Source organism: Mastacembelus armatus, chromosome 4 (genome assembly GCF_900324485.2).
Source record: "Mastacembelus armatus chromosome 4, fMasArm1.2, whole genome shotgun sequence".
In the NCBI taxonomy this organism is placed as follows: domain Eukaryota; kingdom Metazoa; phylum Chordata; class Actinopteri; order Synbranchiformes; family Mastacembelidae; genus Mastacembelus; species Mastacembelus armatus.
This window is the reverse complement of record NC_046636.1, coordinates 22,083,085-22,107,307: the sequence shown is the minus strand read 5'-3', so window position 1 is coordinate 22,107,307 and position 24,223 is coordinate 22,083,085. Positions and strand designations below refer to the sequence as shown.

General features: G+C 41.0%; 1 protein-coding gene across 1 annotated transcript; it reads right to left on the bottom strand.

Annotated features, from left to right (window-relative positions):
* Positions 1–85: 85 nt before the first annotated feature.
* Positions 86–23,840, bottom strand: LOC113129201 (importin-13-like). The gene is made up of 23 exons (XM_026305064.2): positions 23,729–23,840; positions 23,222–23,308; positions 17,565–17,690; positions 17,129–17,485; positions 16,380–16,633; positions 12,978–13,118; positions 12,704–12,845; positions 12,057–12,223; positions 11,664–11,784; positions 11,235–11,382; positions 10,921–11,102; positions 10,639–10,665; positions 10,295–10,429; positions 8,743–8,895; positions 7,943–8,023; positions 7,708–7,845; positions 6,580–6,676; positions 4,634–4,686; positions 3,176–3,242; positions 2,956–3,014; positions 2,761–2,850; positions 2,410–2,591; positions 86–2,285 (listed from the first exon to the last, which is right to left on the bottom strand). The coding sequence occupies exons 2-23, from the start codon at positions 23,288–23,290 to the stop codon at positions 2,189–2,191; spliced, it is 2,886 nt and encodes a 961-aa protein (XP_026160849.1). The 5' UTR covers positions 23,291–23,308; positions 23,729–23,840; the 3' UTR covers positions 86–2,188.
* Positions 23,841–24,223: the final 383 nt, after the last annotated feature.

Here is a 24,223-nt window from a genome sequence, read left to right as displayed (position 1 = left end):
TTCTTACATGTTTCTTGCAGAACTTTTATCTATCTGAATGATCTTTGACAAAGTGCTGAAAATAAAAGAAACTACTCCCACAGAGTCAGGACTTGCAGTCTTAGATATATTTAATAAATTAAAGCCAAGGTACAAAAAAAACAATGTACATTTCATAGCTCCCTCCCCTCCTCCACCTACTACTCTTTCTTTAAACTGTGACGTTTTATCTTCCCACGTCAGAGTGACACCACAATGCAGACCGAGGATCAGTGTTTAACATCCAGTCATTCACAGTTCAAATCAGACTGGCAAATAGGACAGCTCAGTCTCCAGAGCCAATTCTTGCCTCCAGTCTAAATCATATCTTTGTACAGTGTTTCACACACTGAATGTTTGACCCCTGAACTCCAAACATCCCCCACCCCACCCCTCACAAAACACATACATGCTACATGTCTGCAGGCACCTCGGATAAGACAGAAGGATTAGACTGAGATAAGGTTTTATCAGAGACCACAGAATACATTTCATTGCTGAGTGTTACTGGATGTCAACCAGTCCTGCTGATTCACTTATTTTACAGCCGTCACTTCTCCAATAATGTCTCTGGTATAGTGGATGAGCACAGAATGTCGATGGCAATTCTTGTTGCAAACTGTGAATAAGTTTCACAGAGATTTTGTTACTGAACTCTAATCCTTCTCTGTCCTCTCCAAAGCAATGACTCAGATGGATGAAAGAATTTGAGCGGCTTGTTCACAGGGAATTTTTCTGAAAGCGGTCATTGGTATCAATAACAGAGAGATGGATGAGTCTTGTCAGTGATGATCGCGGGCTGGTCAGTGCAGATGATGAAGTTTAATAGATGGGTGTGTTTGCTGGTGAGCAGCAGAAGGTGAAATACTGGACGTGCCTGGTCAGTCCGCAAGAAAAGAGTAGAATGAATGGGTGTGATGTGTAAAAATGAATGAGCTTTGTTTTAAAAGATAGGAGGAAGTTCTTCATGTGTACTGTAGGTCCAATATAAGTGCACTGAACAAGGTGAAAAAGATACATCTGTGCACACACAACCTCTCATACATACAGGTATGAACACACATACTCAAACACACGGAAGTGTTCAGCAATAACTGTTAATATGCACAACTTGATTAATATTTTTGCACGATTACAGTGACTAAGCAGTCCAACATCAGGATAAATAATCCCTCCTAACACTCAGCTCCTTTTTCACTTGCCAACTTGTGCCTTTTTTCTCACTGCCAGCTACTATAATTCCTTTTCCCCCTCTAGCTACCACCGTTTGCAGTCCTGCTTTACTTTAGGGACCACTGTATAAAGCCCACTCTACAAGCCAAGGAGACTGCAGTACAATTGGGTGGGGCTGTATGTACGTGAGGTACAGCCCTATACGGAGAAGGATGGGCGAGAAAACAGACTTTAGAAGAGAACAGTTTTAAGTCCCAGTTATATGATCTTTAACATTTCTTCTCCACTCACAGCCCCCAGAAGACACATAATGAAAACAGATAAATTCAAAAAATATTTCATGATCATTTGGCAATGCAGAGATTGCAGGGGCATGAGTGGGAGTCAATATTGTTATAGTCAAGTTATTTTCCTGCAGAATCTCCTCTTGACATTGGTCCTTCTCTCCTCCCAATAGCAGCAGCAGGACTGACAACCACCATCTTCCTATATGTGTATACATATACATTTATATAATTATTCTGATTTAGTTTGAAACATAATGTCAAGTAGCTACGTACGATACCACTACCATTTCATATGGATGCTATTCACCAGGAAACAACCTTAGAACCACAGGAAGATCTAGAAAGGCAGAACAAGACAGAGATAGAAGGAGGCGCGAGGCAGCATGCTGGGAGTGCTGCTCGAAGCTCTTCCAAAGAAAAAGGAGAGAAGGGAGAGAGAAAATAATCAATCTCAGAACAAAGAAAGAACATCAGAGCAGAGCGCACAGCCTCCCTAAAGCCACCAGGAATTTAATGCTTGTCCATCAATCCAGTTGTCCTGGTATGGTTCCATCTCTTGTCCTGCAGCTTAGTGGGATATTACAATCATTTCATGTTTTCTTAACTGATGGGGTTGGAGAGAACTGTGGTGTTGTGGCATCCAGCTGTTTTCCACTGAGGGCAGAGGTCACAGTCACCTAATGGTTAGGTGAGAGTTTGAAGGCAGAGTTTCAGTATTCAGCTGCGTACTCTGTACCATGAAGCCCTCTGCACAGTAGCGTGAACTCCTTCACTATGTCCTTCACTCTCCTCCTGTTGACTCGTTCTCTGCATGGCAGCAGAGCAGAGCAGAAGACAGAAAAAATACATACAGTTATAAAGTATATGTGAAAAGCCCAACTGGATGAACATATTAGCTGAAAAACCTGTAATCAAATGTGCAGCAGTGTACCTGAGTATCTGGTGTGAGAAGTTGCCTTTCTGTTCAGCTGTGACCCGTGACGATGGGAACCCTGGAGGCTGCAGCGCCTCCTTCAACCACACCGCAAGCAGAGAAAAGCAGTGCTTGTTCATACAGAAAAGCACTTCTGCAAACTGATCCATCAGGCTCCGAGATGCCCCGCCCCCAATGCCCTGTGGAGGAGGCATTTTACAACAGGGACTTAATCATAATAAAAAAAACTTGAAAGAAAGAAAGAAAGAAAAAAAATGGAGTGTTATAACACAGCAAACTGCAACATCAGTGAAATGATGAAACCTTTCTATGGTGTGATGTGTAAACATGCAATGTGGCTCTTCTCACCTCCAGCACAGCCTGTACTAACAGTTTTCCATCCTCCTGCACCACCCTGGCTAATGGTGGCACATCTGAGCAGTTGGGTAACAGTTCAGTCTAAGACAAAGAAAACCAAATGACTCATTCATATGTACGATGACAGCTTAATTGATTAACATTCATATATTTGCAAGATTTTCAATTAAGTGTGTGTGAGCTCACAAAGAACAAACACGTTGACTTGACTGTTGGAGCTTCAGGAAATTTGAGTGACAGAATTCCTAGTGGGGGAGGGAGACAGAAACATAAATAAATCCCTGAAGGCTGGTGCTAAACATTTACAGTTTGTACTTTGTACTGACAGGCACATATTTCACAGGAACTGTAGCAAAACACCCAGTCCAGTTGGGGTGGTTTGTGTGTAAATGATGTTCAAACTTACCACAGTGGAACACTGCTTTCACGTCAAGACTCTCAGACAAGAACAAATCGGGCTTCCGTTTCAGGGCCTAAGAAGCAGATAAAGGCATTAAACAGACTATGTTTCTGCCGGTCCAGCCCAGTCGGTACTGCTTCACTACATTCCACTGCATAAGCTCCTTCAAATACTGCTATCAACAGTACCCGCTCAGCCTGGTAGCCGGATCTGACAGCAACACAGGACTGAGAGCAGATCTGTCTACCAGGCTATAGTACTCTCACCGTTTAAGAAAAACTACATCCAAACTCATACAGAGATCCTCCCATGCAGAACTCAGCAGGTATAACAAACAAATTGCAAAAAATCAAACTATGAAATCATTGAAAAAATTAAGTCAAACTAAAGGCAATGATGATTTTCGCTTAATTTGTTAAAATCAATCTTATTTGAGAAATTACTTTTCCTTGTTTTTGGTTGACTGAATTGAATATGCAACAGAAGTGTAATTAACATCTGCAGATAAAGAGAAACACAACTCATCAGGTAATAATGAACTCATTCAGGATGGAGGAGAGGAGAAAGGGAGAGAGGGAAAGGGAGAGAGATATGAAGGTCAGGATCTATCCAAAGATAGAAAACAAAAGAAGAAGAATGAAGACGGAAGACAAAAATATAAAACAGAAGAGCCATCAGCCAATTTGTCAGAACTGATTAATATTAGTTGAATATTAATTCATTTGGGCTTTGATTGGCTCTGGGCTGGAATGACTTCAGAGGAGGACTGAGCTCAGAGACTAACCAGTCACCTGGGACCACGGCTCTGAAACCAACACATTACATCAGCTTCCCTAAAGCACTGAATCACCTAAAATGTTTCACGACAATATGTTTCAAGTGTGTTATCGTTTGTACAAGTAGCAAATATGCCCAGATGTTGACTAAAATGGATAAAATGTGGTGGGATTTAAATACTTAAAACAAAAATGTTCACGCATAATATGTCAGCCTTACACAAGTCCTTTTATTTTTTTAAGCAGGATGTAGAGTGGTGTAATAAATCACTAGCATAAATTATTGTGATGGTCATCAGGGCACTTGCATTTACAACACCTCACATCAGTGTGATTTTACAGGCCACTCTTTAGAGGCCTGACCATGGAATCAATAAAATTAATGCTTGGTGCAATTTAGTGAGATCATTTGAAAGAAAGCCTAAATGAGATCAATAAAATGTTTGTGTGGCGAGATGACTGTTAGAATCAAAAGTGTTTGAGTAGAGACAGACGTCTCTTTTTCAAACATTCCCCTCACATTTCATTCCACTGCCTCGTCTATGTGATGGGACACCCTAGGGCCCAGTAACAAAGCATAGAAAGAGGTACAGAGAAAGAAAAGAGGACAGAGAAACAGGCAGAAACTAGAAAAAGAGAAAGAGATAGAGAAACCCAAAGTGAATGAAATAAGAAACCAAAAACACACCTGAGCTTGGAGTTGCATAAATGAATCAACAATATCAGGATGATCCCTGGGTCCTAAAATATAATAAAGATGAAACTTAAGAAATCATAAGAGAATAAGAATAATATACAAACAGCAACTGAATAGATTCAACAGTCATGTGGAAATAAAAAAGAACTCAAAAATATTTCATTGAAATAATTCACACGTGAATAAGGAACGAAGGGGGACGGGGGTGGGGGGGCATATGAAGCTTTGTATTGGAGTATTGGAAGAAACAGACCAACCAAAAACAAAAAACAGGCAGAAGACAAAGACATGGGTCTGTTTGCAGAAATAAAAAGAAAGAAGTAACGAGAGAAAAAGAACAAACCTAAAGAAACAAAAGTGGGTTTGGAGTGGGAACCCAGGAGGCACCTCTGTTACTGTTACAGTTTGGAGGGAAAGGGGCACCAAACCTGAAAGAAACCCTTTCACCTCCCTCCCATGAGACAGCACTGCCACTGTGATCAAACAACAAGCAACAGATGTAAATAGGTGCCTCAGGGTGAGAGGTGATCATTAAGGGTCCATTCAGAACTGATCAGTATGATCCCCTTTGCTTCAAAGGTGAACCCATAGCCATCAGTATGAAATCACACTCGACGATCAGGATAGGTTCTGTATCGCTACCTCCCTTATGCTGGACACAGACTACAGGACTTTCTAAAGTACGACAGATTAGATGCACACTTCCTGTAAAAGCTTCTGGACTGAAGAATCCACATCAAGATTCCTGACTTTCAAACATGACTTAAGAGTGATGTTGGAGGCACTCCAACAGCAAACGTCTAATGAAACAGAAACGTCTGTAGTGAGCGCCCAGCTTTAGCTGTTCCCAGACTCCAAACAAGTTTCCTGCTCAATACCCCCCTCCAGCCCTCATCCACACAAAACCCTTCCAGACACTACAGGGTTTATTCAGAGGGGCTGTGATGAAGAGCCTGATTCTAACCCTAGCACAGCAGTGGCTGCAGGTGTATTGAGCTGACCCACCCCACTAGGTAACATGTCAGCTAACAGAATAAACTAGTGGTCTCTGTGTTGTGACTGTATCTTGTACTGATTCTGTCTACTGAAGGGCACCTGCTCGGAAAAGAAAAGAGTTTAGAGGCAGGAGGAGTGGCAGCCATTACTTAACCGATCAAAGCAGGGAAAGAGGAGAGGAAAAAAAGGACAACACAAAGGGATAGGGGAGCAGCAGGCAGTCCTGGTACATTTTCTCTCAACCAAGTGTAGAAAATCTAATTATATCATCGGATTGATGTACATCTAATGTTGAGTAAAATCAGAAAATTAAACTGGCCCAGGGGACGCGCACACAAGGAAGCATCTGATCAACTTTGAAACACATTATAAAATAAAAGTCATTCCATGCAGCCCAAACACTGATACAATAAATTCAGCCACAACCTCATAAATGTAAAAAAACAAATAAATGGCTTAAAAAATAGAGTAAGCAAAACCTTGCCTGATCAATATAGACTATAGGGCAAGATACTGTTTCTTGTATGTTTAAGGCAAACCATACTGGGTTTAAAATCATCAGTGGCAAGAGAAGTCTGCACTGGTAAAATCATCTTTAAAGACTGTCTTTTCAGCAGATCAAACAGAAAGACCAGTTTGTTTCCAACTTAATGTTTCAGGACTGCAAATATTTAAAGGTCAACTTCAATCACCTCTAACCAAACTGTTTTAGTGTTCAGAATTGTAGCTGCAAATCCATACAATCACAGTAAGTATGTCACCATGATATTCATAACATGTAAAACAAATTAATTTTCTTTTATTAGTACAATTTTATTTACAAAGTCACTCTTTCCTCTGCTATACAGACATTATTTTGGACCCTGTGAAACTAAAGATGACAAAAACCAATAACAGGGGTACCACTGTATTCAGAGCCCCGCCCCTGCCGAACCCCCTACCTTGCTGGAAGATGGACAGTGTTACCGAGGTAACCAGCTCAAACAGAGCCTTGATAGGTGGGAAGTGGTCTGTCTCACTGGCAAAGATATGCACCATCTGAAACAGCAGGACTTCAAATCAGACACACACACAGTTTTTTTGCACACAAGAAACCATGTTATTGGGAGGAAAAGAAGCTGTAGCAGGAAATCGGAGAATGTCTTTAAATGTACTGCAATAACATGGTTGCTGTAAAACCTGTGTTTATCTGCAGCTGGTTAATATTCACACCTCTTCCCTCTTCCAGGTGATATTTTAGAACCTGGCCTAGCATTTTTTATGATGCGGGGAGAAACCCAGCTCTATGTGAATCTTTTTTTTATTACTGGGCAAACGCATCTGAACTTTACAAATAAGAGCTGTTCAGCTGTGGATTTATTTCTATACCTATCTGCTTTTTGTCATTTTCTGTTGCAGCTGGACTTTGGACTTAATTTGTTTGGATACAAAGACTCTCATACACAAATAATGACCTTTCATGCCTTCACACATTTGGACATGTAAGAAAATCTAAAATGGCAACAAAGGTTTCACTAGCAGAAATCTACCTGTGCTAACTGAATTTCACTTAATCCCTTCTCTCAATTAAAGAAACTGTCTTTTGTGACATGACATCTAAAAAAATATCAGGGTGATGCAGTAACATAAACATAAGACGATGTAGATGGATGTGAATGCCCACACCAAGACTACCACAATAAATATCCCTAGGTGCTTACTGTATAGCCCTGAGAAGTGAACTGTAACTGACCAATATGATATTAGTATAACATGACTTGAAATTTAAAGGCTTTGAAAAGAATTTCTTATTGAAATGTAGTCTTCCATTATGTCGTTTAATAACAGTCTAGTCATGAACACAAACTGGAAGTGTTGGTGAAATTTTACAAACTCATACTCATACTGTATCCTCATGAACCTCATCATAGGTGCATAGCTTATTAGTTCATACAGAGCCTTTTCTGATAAAGTTCTAAAACATACCTGTATGTAACCACATAATAATAATAATAATGATAATAATAATAATACAGGATGAATACTATTGTACTGTGAATGTATGCGCGTGAAGATGTATGGGTGTGTACCTGTCGTGTGAGGTCAAGAGCCGAGGCCTGGGGAATTGTACTGTACATCTGCCCAAGCATCTCACTGAGCTGAGACACCATGGGAGCAAAATCGTGCAGCAGAGTCTTCACCGACTTCTCAAAGATGGCACACACCGCCTGAGGGACAACAAGAGGTCAGCTTCACTTAAGTAACAATACAAATAATACCAATATGTAGCAAAGCAAAAGGTCTGACAGTGCACTGCTATCTTACCTCTACAACCTGCGAGTCATTGAGCCACTTACTGAGTACTGTCTGTATAAGAGCAAACACTTGTTGCAACACCACCACAACCTGAAACAGAAAAAGAAAACATCACATTTAAATAGTAATAATGACAAAAGTAAGCCACATACAAGGAGCAGCATTAGATATTAGCATTTACACATTGAAGCATCCCGATCTGTAGAGTTAGTAATGACAATAAGTATCACAGAAGAATTTTGTGTGTTCACGCCTTTAACCAGTGACAGAAAATGGGTGAATCCCAAGACCCTTATTTTATTGTTCCTCTGTCTACTCGGTAGTCATTCTGGTCCACCATAATAAAGGAGATCCCAAAACTCTTATTTCTGTTCAGTGAATATAACCAAAGATACACAAGTGCATCATTCATATAAGTCTGTTAAAGACTGACATGCCCCTTTATCAGAAATCAGTTTGTGATTGGACACTGCACATTAAGGATCATAAAAAAGAACGTCTCGTGTGCTGAAACATGTTTCTCAGCTCCTCTGTCCTTGCATCTTACATGAATGGGGCAAAAACACAAGGAAAAGATGTAAGTGAGAGAAATGTGAATGCAATACGTGGAACTGGGATTCACCCGATGTATTCAGGAGTAGAGATCAATGTGTCCTGCGTTTCAACTAGCAACCTGCAGAGCCATCATGTGGAAAATACTGTTTACTTTTGACAAGGTCTATCTTCTTTAGATCCAACCAATTTCTGAGAGACAATTTATTTGTTTAACAGCCCCACGTTACTTATGTGGATGACTTATTGTGACTCACCGGGTTTGGTCCAGGTGGGGGTGGAGTTGTTGTCACAGGTGGTGCTGTGCCGTCCACTGAGTCATCATCCTGCTTGCTGATGTCGAGCGTAGTGAACAGGTTGGACAGCAGCCCCAAGATGTGGATGATAGCTAACTTATTGGAAGGATTAGGCTGAAGGAAAAAAAAAAAAAGTACAAATTTACAAGCTTATTTAAATGGGGGTTTACTAGTATACACAATATAAGGAACATAGTCATTTTTTCATAGTCATTAACAAAAATTATTTTATCCATTGAGCCAGTTGAATTGAATACTTTTTTGAATACGTTTTTTTTTCTATTCATTTAGACTAAAATTATGTTCTTTTGAGATGGAATTTGGGCTGATTGACATGATCTATTTATATGAGTAACTAATATTACTTATTCAACAAAATACTAGATTTCAGTCGTAAATAACGGCTCAGCATTTCAGCAGTGCAACTCAATGCAATTCAGAGAACATAATGGCTCATTTTCATACAGGTGTCCTCACAGACATCGGCTGGTAAAGTTATTGCATGGGGGTTTAACCAGCAGTACTGAATCACTGCTTTGTCTCAATGGTGATGTAATGGAACCAAAAGACTACGGAGAGGACAAAGATGTGCCTGCCACACCCTCTTACAGCCACATTTCTCAACTCATTTAGCATCTACCTTCCTAGGAATATTGATTCTTATACTGTACAATCGCTATCCTGCAGTATGGGAACTCTGAATGCTTGACAGCCTCAACAGTGTGACTTAGAGGTTTTTCAGGCATCCCCATCAGACAGAATGGTCATTCACCCCTGATATAATGCAGCCTGAAGATCTCCCCACTAGGTGCCACCATTTGTCCAGTTATAGACATAGCACCTGATTTCCTAGTCTGATGTAATGGCAATACATCAAAAAACTAGACAGAAAACAATACGAGAGTAAGGAAGTCATAAAGGAAGGATGAGACAGCATTTGACTGTGTATGTGTGCTGTGTGGTGAGTGGAGGGGTGAGACAAGGACAGAGATAGACACACACAGAGAATTTAAAAGTTTCATCTAAACTGACACCTCTATTCACCACACCTGAGGTCTTTACTCACCGCAGAGCAAGAGGAAGTCAATTATTCCCACACACAGCAGATATAAAACTGTGTATTTTAGATAACCTCAGCTCCATATTTGTATTATGTAGCATAAAAGACAATCCAGGCTCCATTAGACCTGACATTTAAAAAGGGTAAAGAATTTTCTTTTACTGTGTGTGTGTGTATGTGTAAAAGTACAACCCAATGCAAGCATCTGAGAGAAAGCACTGTTTTCATTTTCTAAACCCAGAATTCATTGTGCTATGGTCTGCGTGTTTGTTTGCATGAGGGAGAGAAAGTGTGTCTTCAGTACTTTCATGTGAGTCACTAGCCTATGCTGCAGGGTCAAATCCAATCTGGTCCCGCAGAGAAATGTTCCACTGCAGTGACACCACACAGACACAAAGCCTGTTCCTGTTGGCCAGAGTCCAACAGTGCCTGCGTGTTTGTGTTTATACGCACCGTCTCATCAGCCAGCTTTTCCAGTTGCTGAATGTAGGGGGTGATGAGCGAGTGAAGGTTTCTTAAGATGTCTTCTACAGGGAGAGCAGAGAGGAGGAAGCCCAGAGCCTGCATCAGCCACATACACTGACTGGTCTGTAGGACGAGACAATCGCAGGTTTAGTTTCAGCTCAAGCAAACAAAAAGCTTGAAGTCACCTAGAGTTTCTCACTCTACAAACCACAAACAGACTGAAATGTGCAAACACATTGCATAATTCTTTTACAGCATTCCTTATTTAAACATTACATCTGAACTTAGGTCCATGACAAAACGAGAGTGAATGTAAGAGGACACACACTGACCTTGTGGATCTGCTTTATAAGCACCTCCTTGAGAGAAAAGAGAGTGTCAGAATGATGTTCAATTACTTTGAAAACAACAAAAGCTTCTCAAATTAGAAATGAAAAGTAACTCTAAAAATGATTTCAAAGAGCAAATGCTATTTCTGGAAGGTCTGAGGATTACAAGTCTGCAACATCTTAAACATCTTTGATTTAAACTCACTAAGTGAGTTTAAATCAAATATTACTGGCTGTTGATCAACTGTATCTAAACACGGTATCTAATCGAAGAATTGGACATACCTGAGAGACAGCTACTATGTTGGTTGCGTAGGGTGGGAGGTCATATTTGCATTCTCTACAAATTTTCTTGAGTGTAGAGACGGATGACACAGAGAGGTCTGGGTTTCCTAAAGCCTGTAGCACCAAAGGCAAGACACTGCTGAGCATCACTGGGTGGTCTGCCAACCATTCAGCAAGAGCACCTTGGGGGAGATTAACAGGCCAGAGAGTGAATCAGAAACCAGCTGCATGTTACTGCTTTTTTCTGCACTGTGCTGTCTTTACACTGCACTTCCTTTGTTTTGACTTCACGGTACACTTTCGAGTTGTCTTACCTATTGTGAACATAACTGTGTCTGCTAACTGGACGTTGTTGATGTTGATTCTGGGGATAAGTCCTATCAGGCCTGGAATGACGTCAGAGTAATTTACATCTATCGTCTCTGCTATGGACTGGAAGCCGTACAGTAAAGCTTCTGTGTGCTGAGGCAGGAGAATGCAGAAAGTGCAAAAGATTTTAAAAAAAAACCAAAAAAAACAAAAACATTTGAATTAAAAAAAATAAGCATGGAAATTATGGAATAACTGATAATGAACATGTGAAAATGCAAATATAAACTTTAACACTAGAGGTATACTTCAAACTGTGTGTGTGAATTTTAGGAAGGTTATGCGTACCATCTAGTCTTGAAAAATTGGTTTAATAATAGCAGTTTCAGGCATTATTATTTCTGGGTTCTCATCTATGTATATGTCTCACCCACCTGCCATGATGTGGGCTGCTCTGCATTAGTCAAGAGTCTCCCTAGTTTATCGTACAGGTTACTCAGTAGCTCTGCTCCCAGCATCTCATACACGTACATAAGTGTGTCTGAGATATCCACTCTGAAGGACAGACAAGCACAGACAGACATTTTAGGAACAGCAATCCTGAAACCTTATCTGCTAATTTGCCACAAAGGTTGTGCCTCCACTGCTGCTAGTCCAGTGAGTATATTAGAGAAAATACACACTCATTTGCTGACCAATCATCCTGTCAACGAGTAATTTCTGAACCCCTCCGGCTGTCACTGGAACACTTACACACAACACTGGGCAGCAGAAATAGGCAAGTACGATACACAGAGACAGACTCAGGCATAAAAATGTACAGGTACCTGTAGATTCTGAACTGCTCTTTCTCATCGGACGACCAGGATGCATACTCCTGATCGGATGGAAACTGTGCTTTGTGTAGCAGAACGTCCACCAACTGAAAATACACCGGCCTGTAGACCTGCAGATACACTGCCTGCTTATCTGACTCAAATGACATGATTTCATCCTGAGAAGGGAGAAATAAGCAAAGACATGAGGAATTAGTCCTGGGTTTGGAAAATAAAATATATAGTTTTCAGACCAAAAGCTGTTCTGGCTTACACCATGTTTCCCTACACTCATGTAAATATCAGATTGTTATTTTAGCAGTCATTTATCAGTCTGAGAAAACAATGCCATTCACTACTCTCATATAAACTGAGAAATTGATTTTGTTGAACAAACAGAGAAGAAAAAAAAAAAATCTAATGTTTTTTTTTAGACAAGCCATCAGACTATTATTTGTTTGACCTGGATATGCAGGGACACTTAATGTTTTTATATATCTGAGGTTTTATAAATGCCTCAGGACTGACTGTTTTTAGAAGGGCTTATGGACGCTTGTGCTATCAAAAGCAAATGTAAAGGGACCCTTCATTTGGCAAACTATCACAAAATTAACACTGATTTAGACTACAGGATAAGATAGTATTTTAACATTGCTTACTTGTAGTGTGTACCAGAAGGTGAGTGTGAGGGAGCTGGTGGTCTCATTGACTGGGTAGTGGCCAGGGATGCCTGTACAAAACATGATCATGTTGACTAAAGCCAGGAAGCTCTGCCAGTGATCCACCTGCTCCAACAGAGTCCTGGAGAGAGAGGAGGAGAAAACATCTGAATCTGCACACTGACACAATGTACAGAATATTACATAACATATATAATGAAATAACGTAAACGTATTATAACATTTTCATGTACACACAAGCACACACACACACCTGGAGTGGTTCTCTCCCAGTGTGACAGCGATCCGACAGATGCCATGGCAGGTCTCCATGTCTCCATTCTGAACTGCCTCTCTGAGCTGCTCCTGTAGGGCCAGCACTTGAGGAACCAGTTTCAGCAAAGTGTTCACATATCTATAAACAGTGGAACCACAAATGAACACAGACAAGTGAAGGAAAAAAAAAAAACTGAGTTTGAATCAGACACAGTGCTGTTTAAGGGAGAAGAACGTCCGATGCTTAGCCGGTGAGAGTCCACTGGCGAATATAAAACTGACTTACAGCTAGGTTGATGCATTTATTGCTCTTTCTCAAGACAAGTGTTTATTTCAAATCAAATCTCACTCTGAGTCAGTCCAACCTCTGATCCAGCACACCCACCCCTACATCTACCAGGGAACCAGAAAAATCTATTCAAAGCTCCTGCTCAGAGCGTGCTACTGTCAGTTATTATCCTGTCTTCTTCCTGCTGTCTCAGCCATCTATAATTCCCTCATTCTGGCTGAGACACACACACAGAGTCACACAGACACGAGTACACACACATATCTGACAACATCAGACAACTTCCTCCTGTCATCCTTAATGAAAGCAAGTGAAAGGATGACATTTGAAGATGAAGGGCATGTATGTGTGCGTAGCTGAATGTCATAGAGGAGATCATGAGCAGCAAACACTATAAATGTAAACCATATGACGTGTTTGTCAGTCCCAAGGGTGTTTTGTGGTTTACTGGCAGTGTTTCATCTTTTGAGAGAACATCAATAAGGACATAGGTCCAGGTTGATGAATATTCATCAATGACACAGCAAGGTTGTGAGATATTTGAAAATAAAATATATCAACCTAAAAAGAATAATATGTACTCAGTTGTTTGTTTCAAAATTAGTATAATATCTTGTTCTACAGTATTAACCAAAGGGAAAAAAAATGATACTATTTAGCATCTTCTACTATGCAGGTTTAATTCACCTTTTACCTACACTGAGAAACATTTATTATATTAATTTCCCTCAGGTCCTCATATGAGCCTAGAAGCCTGAGATATGGTCCTTTATGAAGCCAAACCCGCTACTCAGCTGCCCATAACGATTCAGCACTCTCTGGAAACAGCTCCACCCTGCTGTGATGTCTATGAATATGGCCTCCATCTAATAGGTCCATACCTGTGTGTGTACTGGCCTACATCCTGTGTGCTGGCTGAGTAACTCTGTGAGTGCAGTCCTGGGACAGACAGCACTTAACTCAGAGTGAGTCACTGCATGTGTGTGTATGTTGGTGTGAACTGCAGACTGTACTCTGAAGATCATTCATTTTTAACAAGGTGCTTTGCAGATTCAGGTCATGCACTTTTAGCTCAGGAAAAGAGGCCTTGGTGTGTATGTGATGCGATTAAAAGGACAGAATGGATTTATATGTGTTTCCCCATTTCCCATACAGGAGATGACATTCTGGAGATTCCTCTGAGACTGTCTGCTGCAGTCGCCTCTCCTCTAACTCTCCCTGCCCTGGTGTTACACACTTTCTGCCTCCTTCCTGACTCCTCCTTTATTCTCTCCCTCCAACCCCATCTTCCCCCACATCCCTTTCCCCACCTCTGATCCCCTCTGCAATTACTGCTACACTCCAAGACAGGGGAAATAGGTTGCCTGGCAACAGGATGCAGTTGGACCAATAGCATCCCCCCAAATGAGTTGACTATAATTTGTTTAAACAGAGGGAGAGAACAAGAGATAGGGAGGAGGGCTCTGTAGTTATGGTGAGAGAAGAGAAAGCGGAAAGACAGAGCACAAAGAAACAGAGGCAGAAAAAATAAAACAGATGAAATAAACATAGCAGAATCTTTAGATGGAGAAAAGTTGGACTCATTTGAAAGAATGACAAAAAATAATCTTAAGAGTCTCCTAGCTTCTAGATTCAGTCAGAAACACAATATATCTAGTCAAATATAACCCTATAAATTACACAATGCACTGACAAAAACAAAGGCAATCAAGACTTCTGATTGTTACACTGATGTTCTTGAAGCTGGTGACTTCCCAGTAGTACAGGTGTGACGTTTAATGTGATATGCAAAGTGAAGTTAAATACATGCTGGGAATATGAAAAATAATGGTGTTGCTTTCAAAACAATAGCAGGTGAAGCAGCAATGATGTGCTTTTATGATATAACTGTTATGTATCATGTATAACATGTTCACATATTCAGACTGATGTGAAGCACATTGTATGATAGGATATATATGTTAGAGGAGAAAATAATACAACAATGAATTACAAGCTGTGCGGTCATATGTGTGAACATTATGCCACAAAAAGCTTGGGAAGTTAACATTAACCCCTTTTTTCTTGCCTATGTCAACAGATAAGGTACAAATTTAATGCCTGTGCTCTATAATGCCACTTGTTTTTATCTTCTTTTGTTTACCTTCTCCAGATTTGTTTGTCTAAAAAAATGCAATTTTTGTGGCTGAAAGATATGGTGAAAGATATGTGGCTTGCGAAACATGGGTGGAGTATTTACATCGGTGACTATGGGGTAAAAGAATCAGACAATTTGTGCTTATGTTCTTTTCTTCAATTGCAATGAAGAGACTTGGAAAAGAAGCAGGGCAGTGGAGAAACCATGCAAACCATTCCTGGCATGGACATGGCAATTTTACTACCAGCGTACAAAATGCCACCATAATCCTGCCTTGAGCAGGCAGTGAAAAGGGACTACAGTACACACTAGAAGCCCAGCAGCATATACTGAGACTGGTGATGTTCTACATGCATCCATTAATCGTCTTCTCACTATGCGCCAAGTATAATGTGTGTCTTTAAACTGACTTGTCAGCAGCAATTTCACATATGTAACCCCCGTGTCTGTGAAGCAGTGCAGAGGTATGGAGAATGAAGTCTTTTATTCTTGCACACTTCCACACTTTCCCTCCCCTCCTCCTTCTCTTAGCACCCTTTCTTCTCTTTACATCGTCCCATCACACCCGCCCTCTATCTCTATCCCTCTCTCTCTAGGGGAGGGGTAATGGGTGCCTGCGATGTCTGAATCAACCAGGGCATGATGACATCTCTCCCCGGCACTGTAACCATAGCAACGTCAGCCAACCGAGAAATGCTGCTCTCATCCCCCTAGCTGTCAGTTTGCCCTGTACCAATCCCTCCCCCCTTCCCCTCCGTTCATTTCTATTGCCCTTCCAGTGCCCACCCTATTTCCTGCACTTGACTAATGCATCTTTCTTTTTCCTGTCTCACTTCCCTCTACCTTCATTTCCACCCTGTAATTTCTACAGTAATGACAAGTTTTCATGCCATAGTATTGTCATTTCAGTTTTCTGCCTTTTGTTTGGACTGGCATGCCAGCATGAACAGACACCGTCATATATTTGTACACACCTCTGGGAGTCAGGCTGTGAGATGGCATTGACTATTGCCTCCACTGCTGTGTCGAAGAGCTCTGGGTCAGGCAGGGCACTGAAGCAGTCGTGCACCAGGCCTTCGCTCTCACTGAGGGGCACGTCCAGCAGCACCCAAGATGACAGGCAGCGCAGCACACGAGCTTTCACTGCCCCAGGGCTGTCGGTCCGTCGCAGCAGTTGCTGCAGTAAGGGACACACTGACCCCCACTCCTGGCCCAGGGCCCCACGAACCTAGCAGAGGCATGATAAGAAGGGTCCGATTGTTATTGTATCATTAATGTAGTGTGCCTCTGTTTAATAAGTAGTGCTGGATATCATATGAAATTTTTTTTTTTTTCTTGGTTTGTTTTTTTTTTTTTTTTTAAATGCCACGTATATAATGATTATTTAAATATCTCACTTCAGGAATATAAACACTTCATTTCTACAAATCTCCTTTCAGTTTATCTAAGAAAACAAGCCAAACCTTTCAAAATATCAATGTCAAACCACAAGCAACTGCACAATAACTTTGCTGACATGAAAGGGTCTAAATTGAGCTAACTTACAAGAGTAGCAATCTGACAAAATACTCACTGCCAGCTTTTTCTACTTTACAAATGTCAACATTTAATTCAATGGACATATCTGATGAACAATTAAATCCAAATCCAAATAAAACTTGATAATATGTGAGAAGTAGCTATCACCACCTGCAGGGGCAGGAGAGGGTACAAGCACAAATACCTGTCCTTTTCGGTACTGTGGCAGGCGGCTAGTCTGGAACTCCTCAGGCAGGACAGTGAGCAGCTCCAGCAGTGCCAGGCAGCGTGCCCGCCCATCCACCCCACCCCCTTCTTCCTGGAACACCCGTACCATCTCTGCCACTGCACCTGGCCAGGCCTCAGGCATTGTGTTGAGCGCCAGAGAGGCCAGTGCCACACACAGCCGAGTAAGCACCATCTTGGAGCCAGAAGAGAAGCAGGCAATCTGGGAGAACAGCTGGGTCTTTAGAGACTCATACTGGTCTGTGGGGATGTCTGACCAATAGCGAGAGATCTTGGTATGAAGCGCACTAGCACCAAAGTACTGGATCTCTGGAACCTGTGAGAGATGGATGGAAACAATGCAAACTGTCCTTTTTCAGTGTATGTCTGTCTATGTGAATGTGTGTTCACTGTACCTTATCTGGGCTCAGTAGGGCCCAGCAAAACTGCCAGGCCTGAGGCGAAACCTGTGCCTGCATAAGCCATTTCTGGGCCAGATTCTTGTTTTCTATATTGGGATCATAGTACAACTGGTGAAGGGCCTGGAGAGAAAGGAAGAAAAAATAAAACTAAGAAAAGTCAAAAGAATTCACACAGTCTGTGGAGATTTGAACAACTTTTGAACAACAAAGTCAATGTGAGAAATATTTGCATCTAACATTCCACACACTGAGCATAGTGGGTGTCAGACATAATAGACCAACTGAAAAGACAAAGCCAGTCCTTTGAGCTCTTATTTAATGGAAAGAGACGGTTACCTTAAGAAAAGAACATATTTTTCCTCACTCACAGGCAAATACACAGAGTAGATGGTTTACATTTAAAACCTGAACAATGGAGAAAGCATTGACCTGAAAACAGCACTCTGAAGTATGGTTCTGAGTAGTTTGAGTACATGAGTGCAGGGAGAACAAGAAAGAGCAAGCCAAAGAGAATGGAGACAAAGGATGAATGTAAAAGAGGGAAATAAAAGGGCATTAATTAAACAGACACCTCTAATCCTGGCAGTGCCAGAAGAGAGATTTAGGCACTACACTTCAAAAATGCATTTTTTTCCCTCCCTGTCTCACACACAAATACATACACATGTACATGCTTGCTGAACTAAAACCCCTGGCAGCCAGCACTAAGTGTCTGCCAAGCAACACAGGAAAAGAAAATCTATTCAGTGAGCTTCTGATCCTTATCTTTTACCCTGAAGCCTGTTCACATCAATTCCTCCACCTTCGGCCACTCTCCTGTCTCTTCCCTCTCATTTCTCTCCCTCTGCTGACTCCCCTCCAGCTTGAACTGACCAGCATGTTACGTTCCATCCCTCAACGGTCTATCATCATCTCAGTCTTCTTTTAGGATCATTTCTCCTCTTTCTTTCATTAGAAACAATTAGGCTGCCTAACAAAGGAGGATGAATAATACAGTAAAAAAAACATAAGTCACAGAGTACGAGGATGCACCTGCAGCTGTACAAAACATGCAGCATCAATATCGACTAAAAGCTGCTTCACCTGTCTACCATTCTCCAATGCAAATATATGTCTCCATATACCGTTCGAGAGTGAACATGGCTGGCTGGGTGTTAATGAGCAGATTGTTGGCAATGTGTGTGAGCTATAGCACTTGCTTCAGGTACCATATGTCCAGTATGCACATGGCTTTGACTGTTTCTTGGGTATGTAGATCTCTATAATCTACTAACATCAGTCTCTGCCATGTTCAGATTTCTGAGACATTTTTTCATTAAATGTAAATAGACTCATATGGACAGAGCTGCCTGGCAGAACTGATAAAATATGACTCTGTTTGTGTTGGCACAGTCTTTCCACAACTCATTATCATACCTTCACTCAAAAAAGCAAAAAAGGGTTTTGTCTGCTCCAGTCTGCCCTTTCTGTAAACAAGCCTAAGATATCAGAGTTCAAAGCAGCAGTAGATAATTATCGCAGTCCACTGTGTGATTGTAGACCACTCCCTATCCAATCCTAAACAGTGCCAGGTCTGTGTCTGACAGCGTTTGTGTATGTGTGTATGTGTATGTGTGTGTGTGTGTGTGTGTGTGTGTGTGTGTATGTATATGTGTATATATATAAAAAAAACACAAGACACCATATAGTCTGTTCATTTTGCTGCCTTAATCATCTCACAATGAACCTGAGCCTGTCTCCTCCCAGAATACACCAGAAACATCAGACAAGGAGCAGTAATCTGTCAAATGCTATTGTCAAATCAATTATTAAACGGTTCTTAAAACAAAAATCATGCATACCCATATCATCTGCAGAGTTTAGCTGCAGCTGAAGCTACTATTTGTATGTACAGGTGGTGACAACCTGACTGAACCACCTGGCATCACCTGAGGATGGTGTGCTCTTGGCAGACACTGTCATAGGTCATTAGCCTCCTTTCCTGTATTTTTCCAACAAGAGGGGGAGGGGAAGAGGGGTGCCAGCTGAAAACCATGGCTCAATTAGACAGATTCACCATCTGCTCTCAGACATAACCATGGATTTAATGGAGCTGCTATACACTTGTGTGCTCACTACCAAGGACAGAAGAATTACAGCATCAGATAAATACAGCAAAAGATAAATCAATGAGGTAGTAGACAATGTCCTTGAGAAATTATTTATCTATTAAAGCTTAAAAACAAGTAAAGTGAATCATATCCTAATCAAAGTAATCTCCCTCCCCACAGGCATACATAAATGGACAAGATTGCTCCCACACACACTTCCGACACATCTTTCTGTTGTGTGTTTACACACACCAGGTAATGGCATCTATGTGCTATATGTTCACTATGTTTTCAAGCAATCTGTCCACTACTGTGACACTCAAAGTCATTTCAGTGGTGGCTGAGCTGTGCTGGTGCAGTGCTGAGGGAGGCACCACCACAGCACTGACCCATCATCATGACACCGTGCTAGAACTGTGAGAATCAAAAACATGCAGGGGGAAGATGAATAATGAGAGAACAAAGAAGAGTAGTTTGTGTGAAAGTGTGCGCGGGTGGTTGTTGACAGCACACAGCCAAGACAAAATTAAGAATATCATGTTGCCAATAGTGATAAAATCACAGTACATGAACAGCAAATAAGTCCTAGTACCACATGTCTTAAGAGGCACATGCCAGTTACATGGACTATTTCATTTCCCCTCAGAAGACTGATCCCCGAGTCAAGGTACATACTGTATAATACTGGCCCCAAACTACTTTAAAAACATAAAAAATAAAACAAATGATTACACTAGAACTTGTGTTTACCATGCATGTATATTTCTGTGAGTAAGAGGATAATAATACTCATCATGATTGTTCTCATCCTCCTGAAATAGCCTCTCCAGCCACCACAGATCTACTGAATACACCACACAGCTTTTCTCAGTGTCAGATTTCCCTCTGCCCTCTTATGTTCTGTAATATGTTATGCAGCGAGTTGATTCATCTCCTCTGCTTTAAAAAAAAAATCCATAAACTATACAGTAAAAAGACAGCACCTGGATACATAGTTTCCAAACAGCAGAGGTGTCATAAGAACCTGGGATCTATGTTCTACCGAATGGGTCTTGATAGCCTCCTATGCAGGCATTATGCGTGGGTAGTGGGGTGACCAGCTGATTACAGTTAGTTGAGGTAACAGAAATCACCCAAGTCCCCATGGGCAAGTTCCTGAACCAGTACCGAGCTGTGTTTCCTTCTCGTGGTACAGAGGCTTTTTGTCTCAAGGGGACACAATTACAAAATACTAACTCGACACTGATCACCAGCAGAATGCAGAGCTCTGAATTTCCTATAAAACCCACTTGCTGGATGGATAGTGAATGTAAAGCTAATTATAGTTGAGCGGAAATGTAAGGAAGCATAAGAAACCATTCATTATACAAATGGACAATGTGGTACTTTGTTTCACAGACTCAACAGTGAACAAAAGGTTTTCTATTGTACACATACAAATATTGGGCCAGGAACCATCATCTCCACCACATCCTGCTGAACAAAAACAACAAATTTTCATTGCTGATCTCTTTTACTATTACTATTTGAGTTATATGAATCTGTATTGATGTGACAATGGTGTGTGTATTTACAGTTAACTGCTGCTGTGACAGTTTGGCAGAGAAGAGTGCAATAATAGGTAAACATCTCAGATCCTTCCAAAGACATTAACATAGTGGTCAGATACAGATGCTAATAAGATGATTTAGAAGAAGAAGAAGTAGTACTTTATTAATCCCCAAGGGGAAATTCAGTTGTTACAGCAGTTATTAAATTTGAGATTATTTAAATTATATTGATTAATAGTAATTCATAAAGTAATTAATAAAGTAATAAAGTAATTAACTAATTATTTGGGGGGGTTGTGTGTGTGTGTGTGTGTGTGTGTGTGTGTGTGTGTGTGTGTGTGTGTGCGCGCGCGCGCGCGCGTTATTGTTTATATTGAGGAATTACAGAGTCTTATGGCCATGGACACAAAAGACTTCCTGAATCTTTCAGTCTTGGCTTTAGGAGGAATTAGTCTGTGGCTGAATGAACTTCCCATTCGCCACAGTTCTTCATGAAGTGAATTTAAGGTAAACAGACTCCAAAGAAACCTCTGGTCTCCCTCTTATTCCACTAAACAAACAAACAGCATCATGCTAATTCCATAACCAATTAAGTGCAAATATGTCATCTGAGCCAAATTATCTATATAAAAATAAAAATATTGAAAGAAAAAAAAAATCATCTTACCCAAAGACTCTAAGTTTATAGAGTGTTTGGGCTCTAAAATAGTTCAGCAATGCCCTTCAGTTTTGAAAGAGCAGTGTAATTACAAAGTACTCATAGCCTACACAGGACGTGACACGGGACATGCTGTATGTCGTGTTTTATAAGCTAATAAGATTACTGACGGCACCGTACTGCTTGGAGCACACTGAATGCTAATGGAAACATATCTGAAAAATGAACCTTAAACTGTACAAATCCAGAAAAACAAAACAAATCACTGAATGATAAATGGGTGGGTTGGAGGTTAGAACTGTTGCCTCAATGAAAAAAATCCATGCAAATCAAGAAGGTTGGGTATCAGTTACTTTTACTAAGAATTAATCTGAGACACCATAACAAATTATTTATAACCCTAAGGTTGCATAAATTATAGATTTACTCAGTTATTAATACAGTATGTACAAGTGTTTTCTACAATTTTAGTTCATATGATCAAATGAGAGGAAATGTTTTGTATTTTTTCTTTACCACCACCAAATCATAAAACAATACATCTTTACAGACATCACTCTCTGACTTTAAAAATGAAATAAAATAAGAGATTTTCATAGTGATGGGGCTGGGGTCTTCAGGACCTTGCTTACTGTCATTCTTCCTCCTTTATTACACCACAAAGCACAGTACCAGACCACGCCATTTTACCCACAGGAATGTGCTTTTCTCTCCCATAACCGCCTCTAATAATATCTGTCGTGTCGCCACCTTCCTCTCACCTCCTCCTTTTTCTTTAATGGCACTGTCACAGACATGGACCCTGTTCCTCCCCTCCCTCCACTCATCACATCAACTCTGCTCCTCCACAGAGGGCCTTTCTCACTCTCCATCCTCCCTATTGTCTCCCCACCCATCCCCTCACCTTGGAGTCAGTGGCCACCCAGCAGGGAGATTCATCACAGCAACCTGGCAGCCACAGTCAACAAGCACGCGCACGCGCGCACACACACAGGAAAACAAGAACCAAACATCGATTTGCAATGACAGAGATGGCCAAGAACCGATGTGCTACAACCTGCTGTTTTACTGTCACCTGCTCATTCTTTCTGAGTATTACTTAAGCTAAGGAGACATGAGGAGAGGTGTTATGGTCACAAATGGGCTGCATCCCTGTAACGTTATGCAAATTATGACAATATTTCTCCATACGAATAATATGTACAGTTATATGTTTAGCTATATTATGTGGCTTCCAGGCAAAACCAGCATTTTCTTTTCAATCTGTTCAACCCGAAATATGACCGCTTAGTCAGTACGGAGACGCCCCGGTGCCCCAGAGGCTGCTGAATGACAACTGGCGTAGAAACCCACCTTCTCTACGTTTTCCACGGTGAAGTCCAGGGCGTCCGGTGTGGCTGCTGTCCTCCCCGGCGTCTCCATGTCTCCGCTGGCACGGAGCTGTCAAACGATCAAAGAGGAGCAAATACGTTCAGGAGCTAGTAGCCTGCGTTAAACTTCTCTTTCTAGACACGGCCAATTCCAAAAATATATCCACAATAGTAATCGGAATGTCTAAGTCAGCTAGAAGATATAATCACTTTAGGTTTAAGGGTGACAAGAGAAGCTAACCGGCACGCTAACATTAGCTCTTAACTGATGCTAACCACTATGGTAAAATTCTATAGCAACAGCTAGCGCAACTATGCTAACGCTAGACTAAGCTAACGTAGCAATGCGTTTAAGTTGGCGCTACTGTACAGCCAAATACAACCAAGCGAGACAGCCGTACTAGCATTATCAGAGTATGACAATGTTATCAAAACACCACCATCTCCGTATCATTTCTCTAGCCTGTCTAGACGAGCAATATTTTCACACCTTTCTGTCCTGCGACGGTATGAGACGATGCTGCCAGCTCCCTGCCGCTTTTTGCCCGCTCCGTCACCGGAGCTTCCTGCTGCATTCAGGCGCCGTGGGAAATATCTCAGCGTATTGGTCACGGACCACCCAATAACAATGGGAAAACTGCGATGTTATAAAGTTCCCAAAGGTGGAGCATACACAGGGGCTTGACAGACACGTTTGGTTTGTTTATTGTTCATTAATTCTCGATAGTGCTTTTTTAAAAATCTCCCATGTGATCAACATTTGAATGCGGAAAACTCTCTCCAATTAAATATTCTCACATCCACACCGAAAATGAAACGTACAATGTTGATGTTTCAGTATCTACAAAAATAGACTAAATGCTTCATATTCCATACGGAAGTAATATGGTCTATTTGAACAAACATATTTCAAACACATTACAACAAATATAGACCTATAAAATAACGATGTGATAGACATATTATAACTAAAAAACGATTAAAT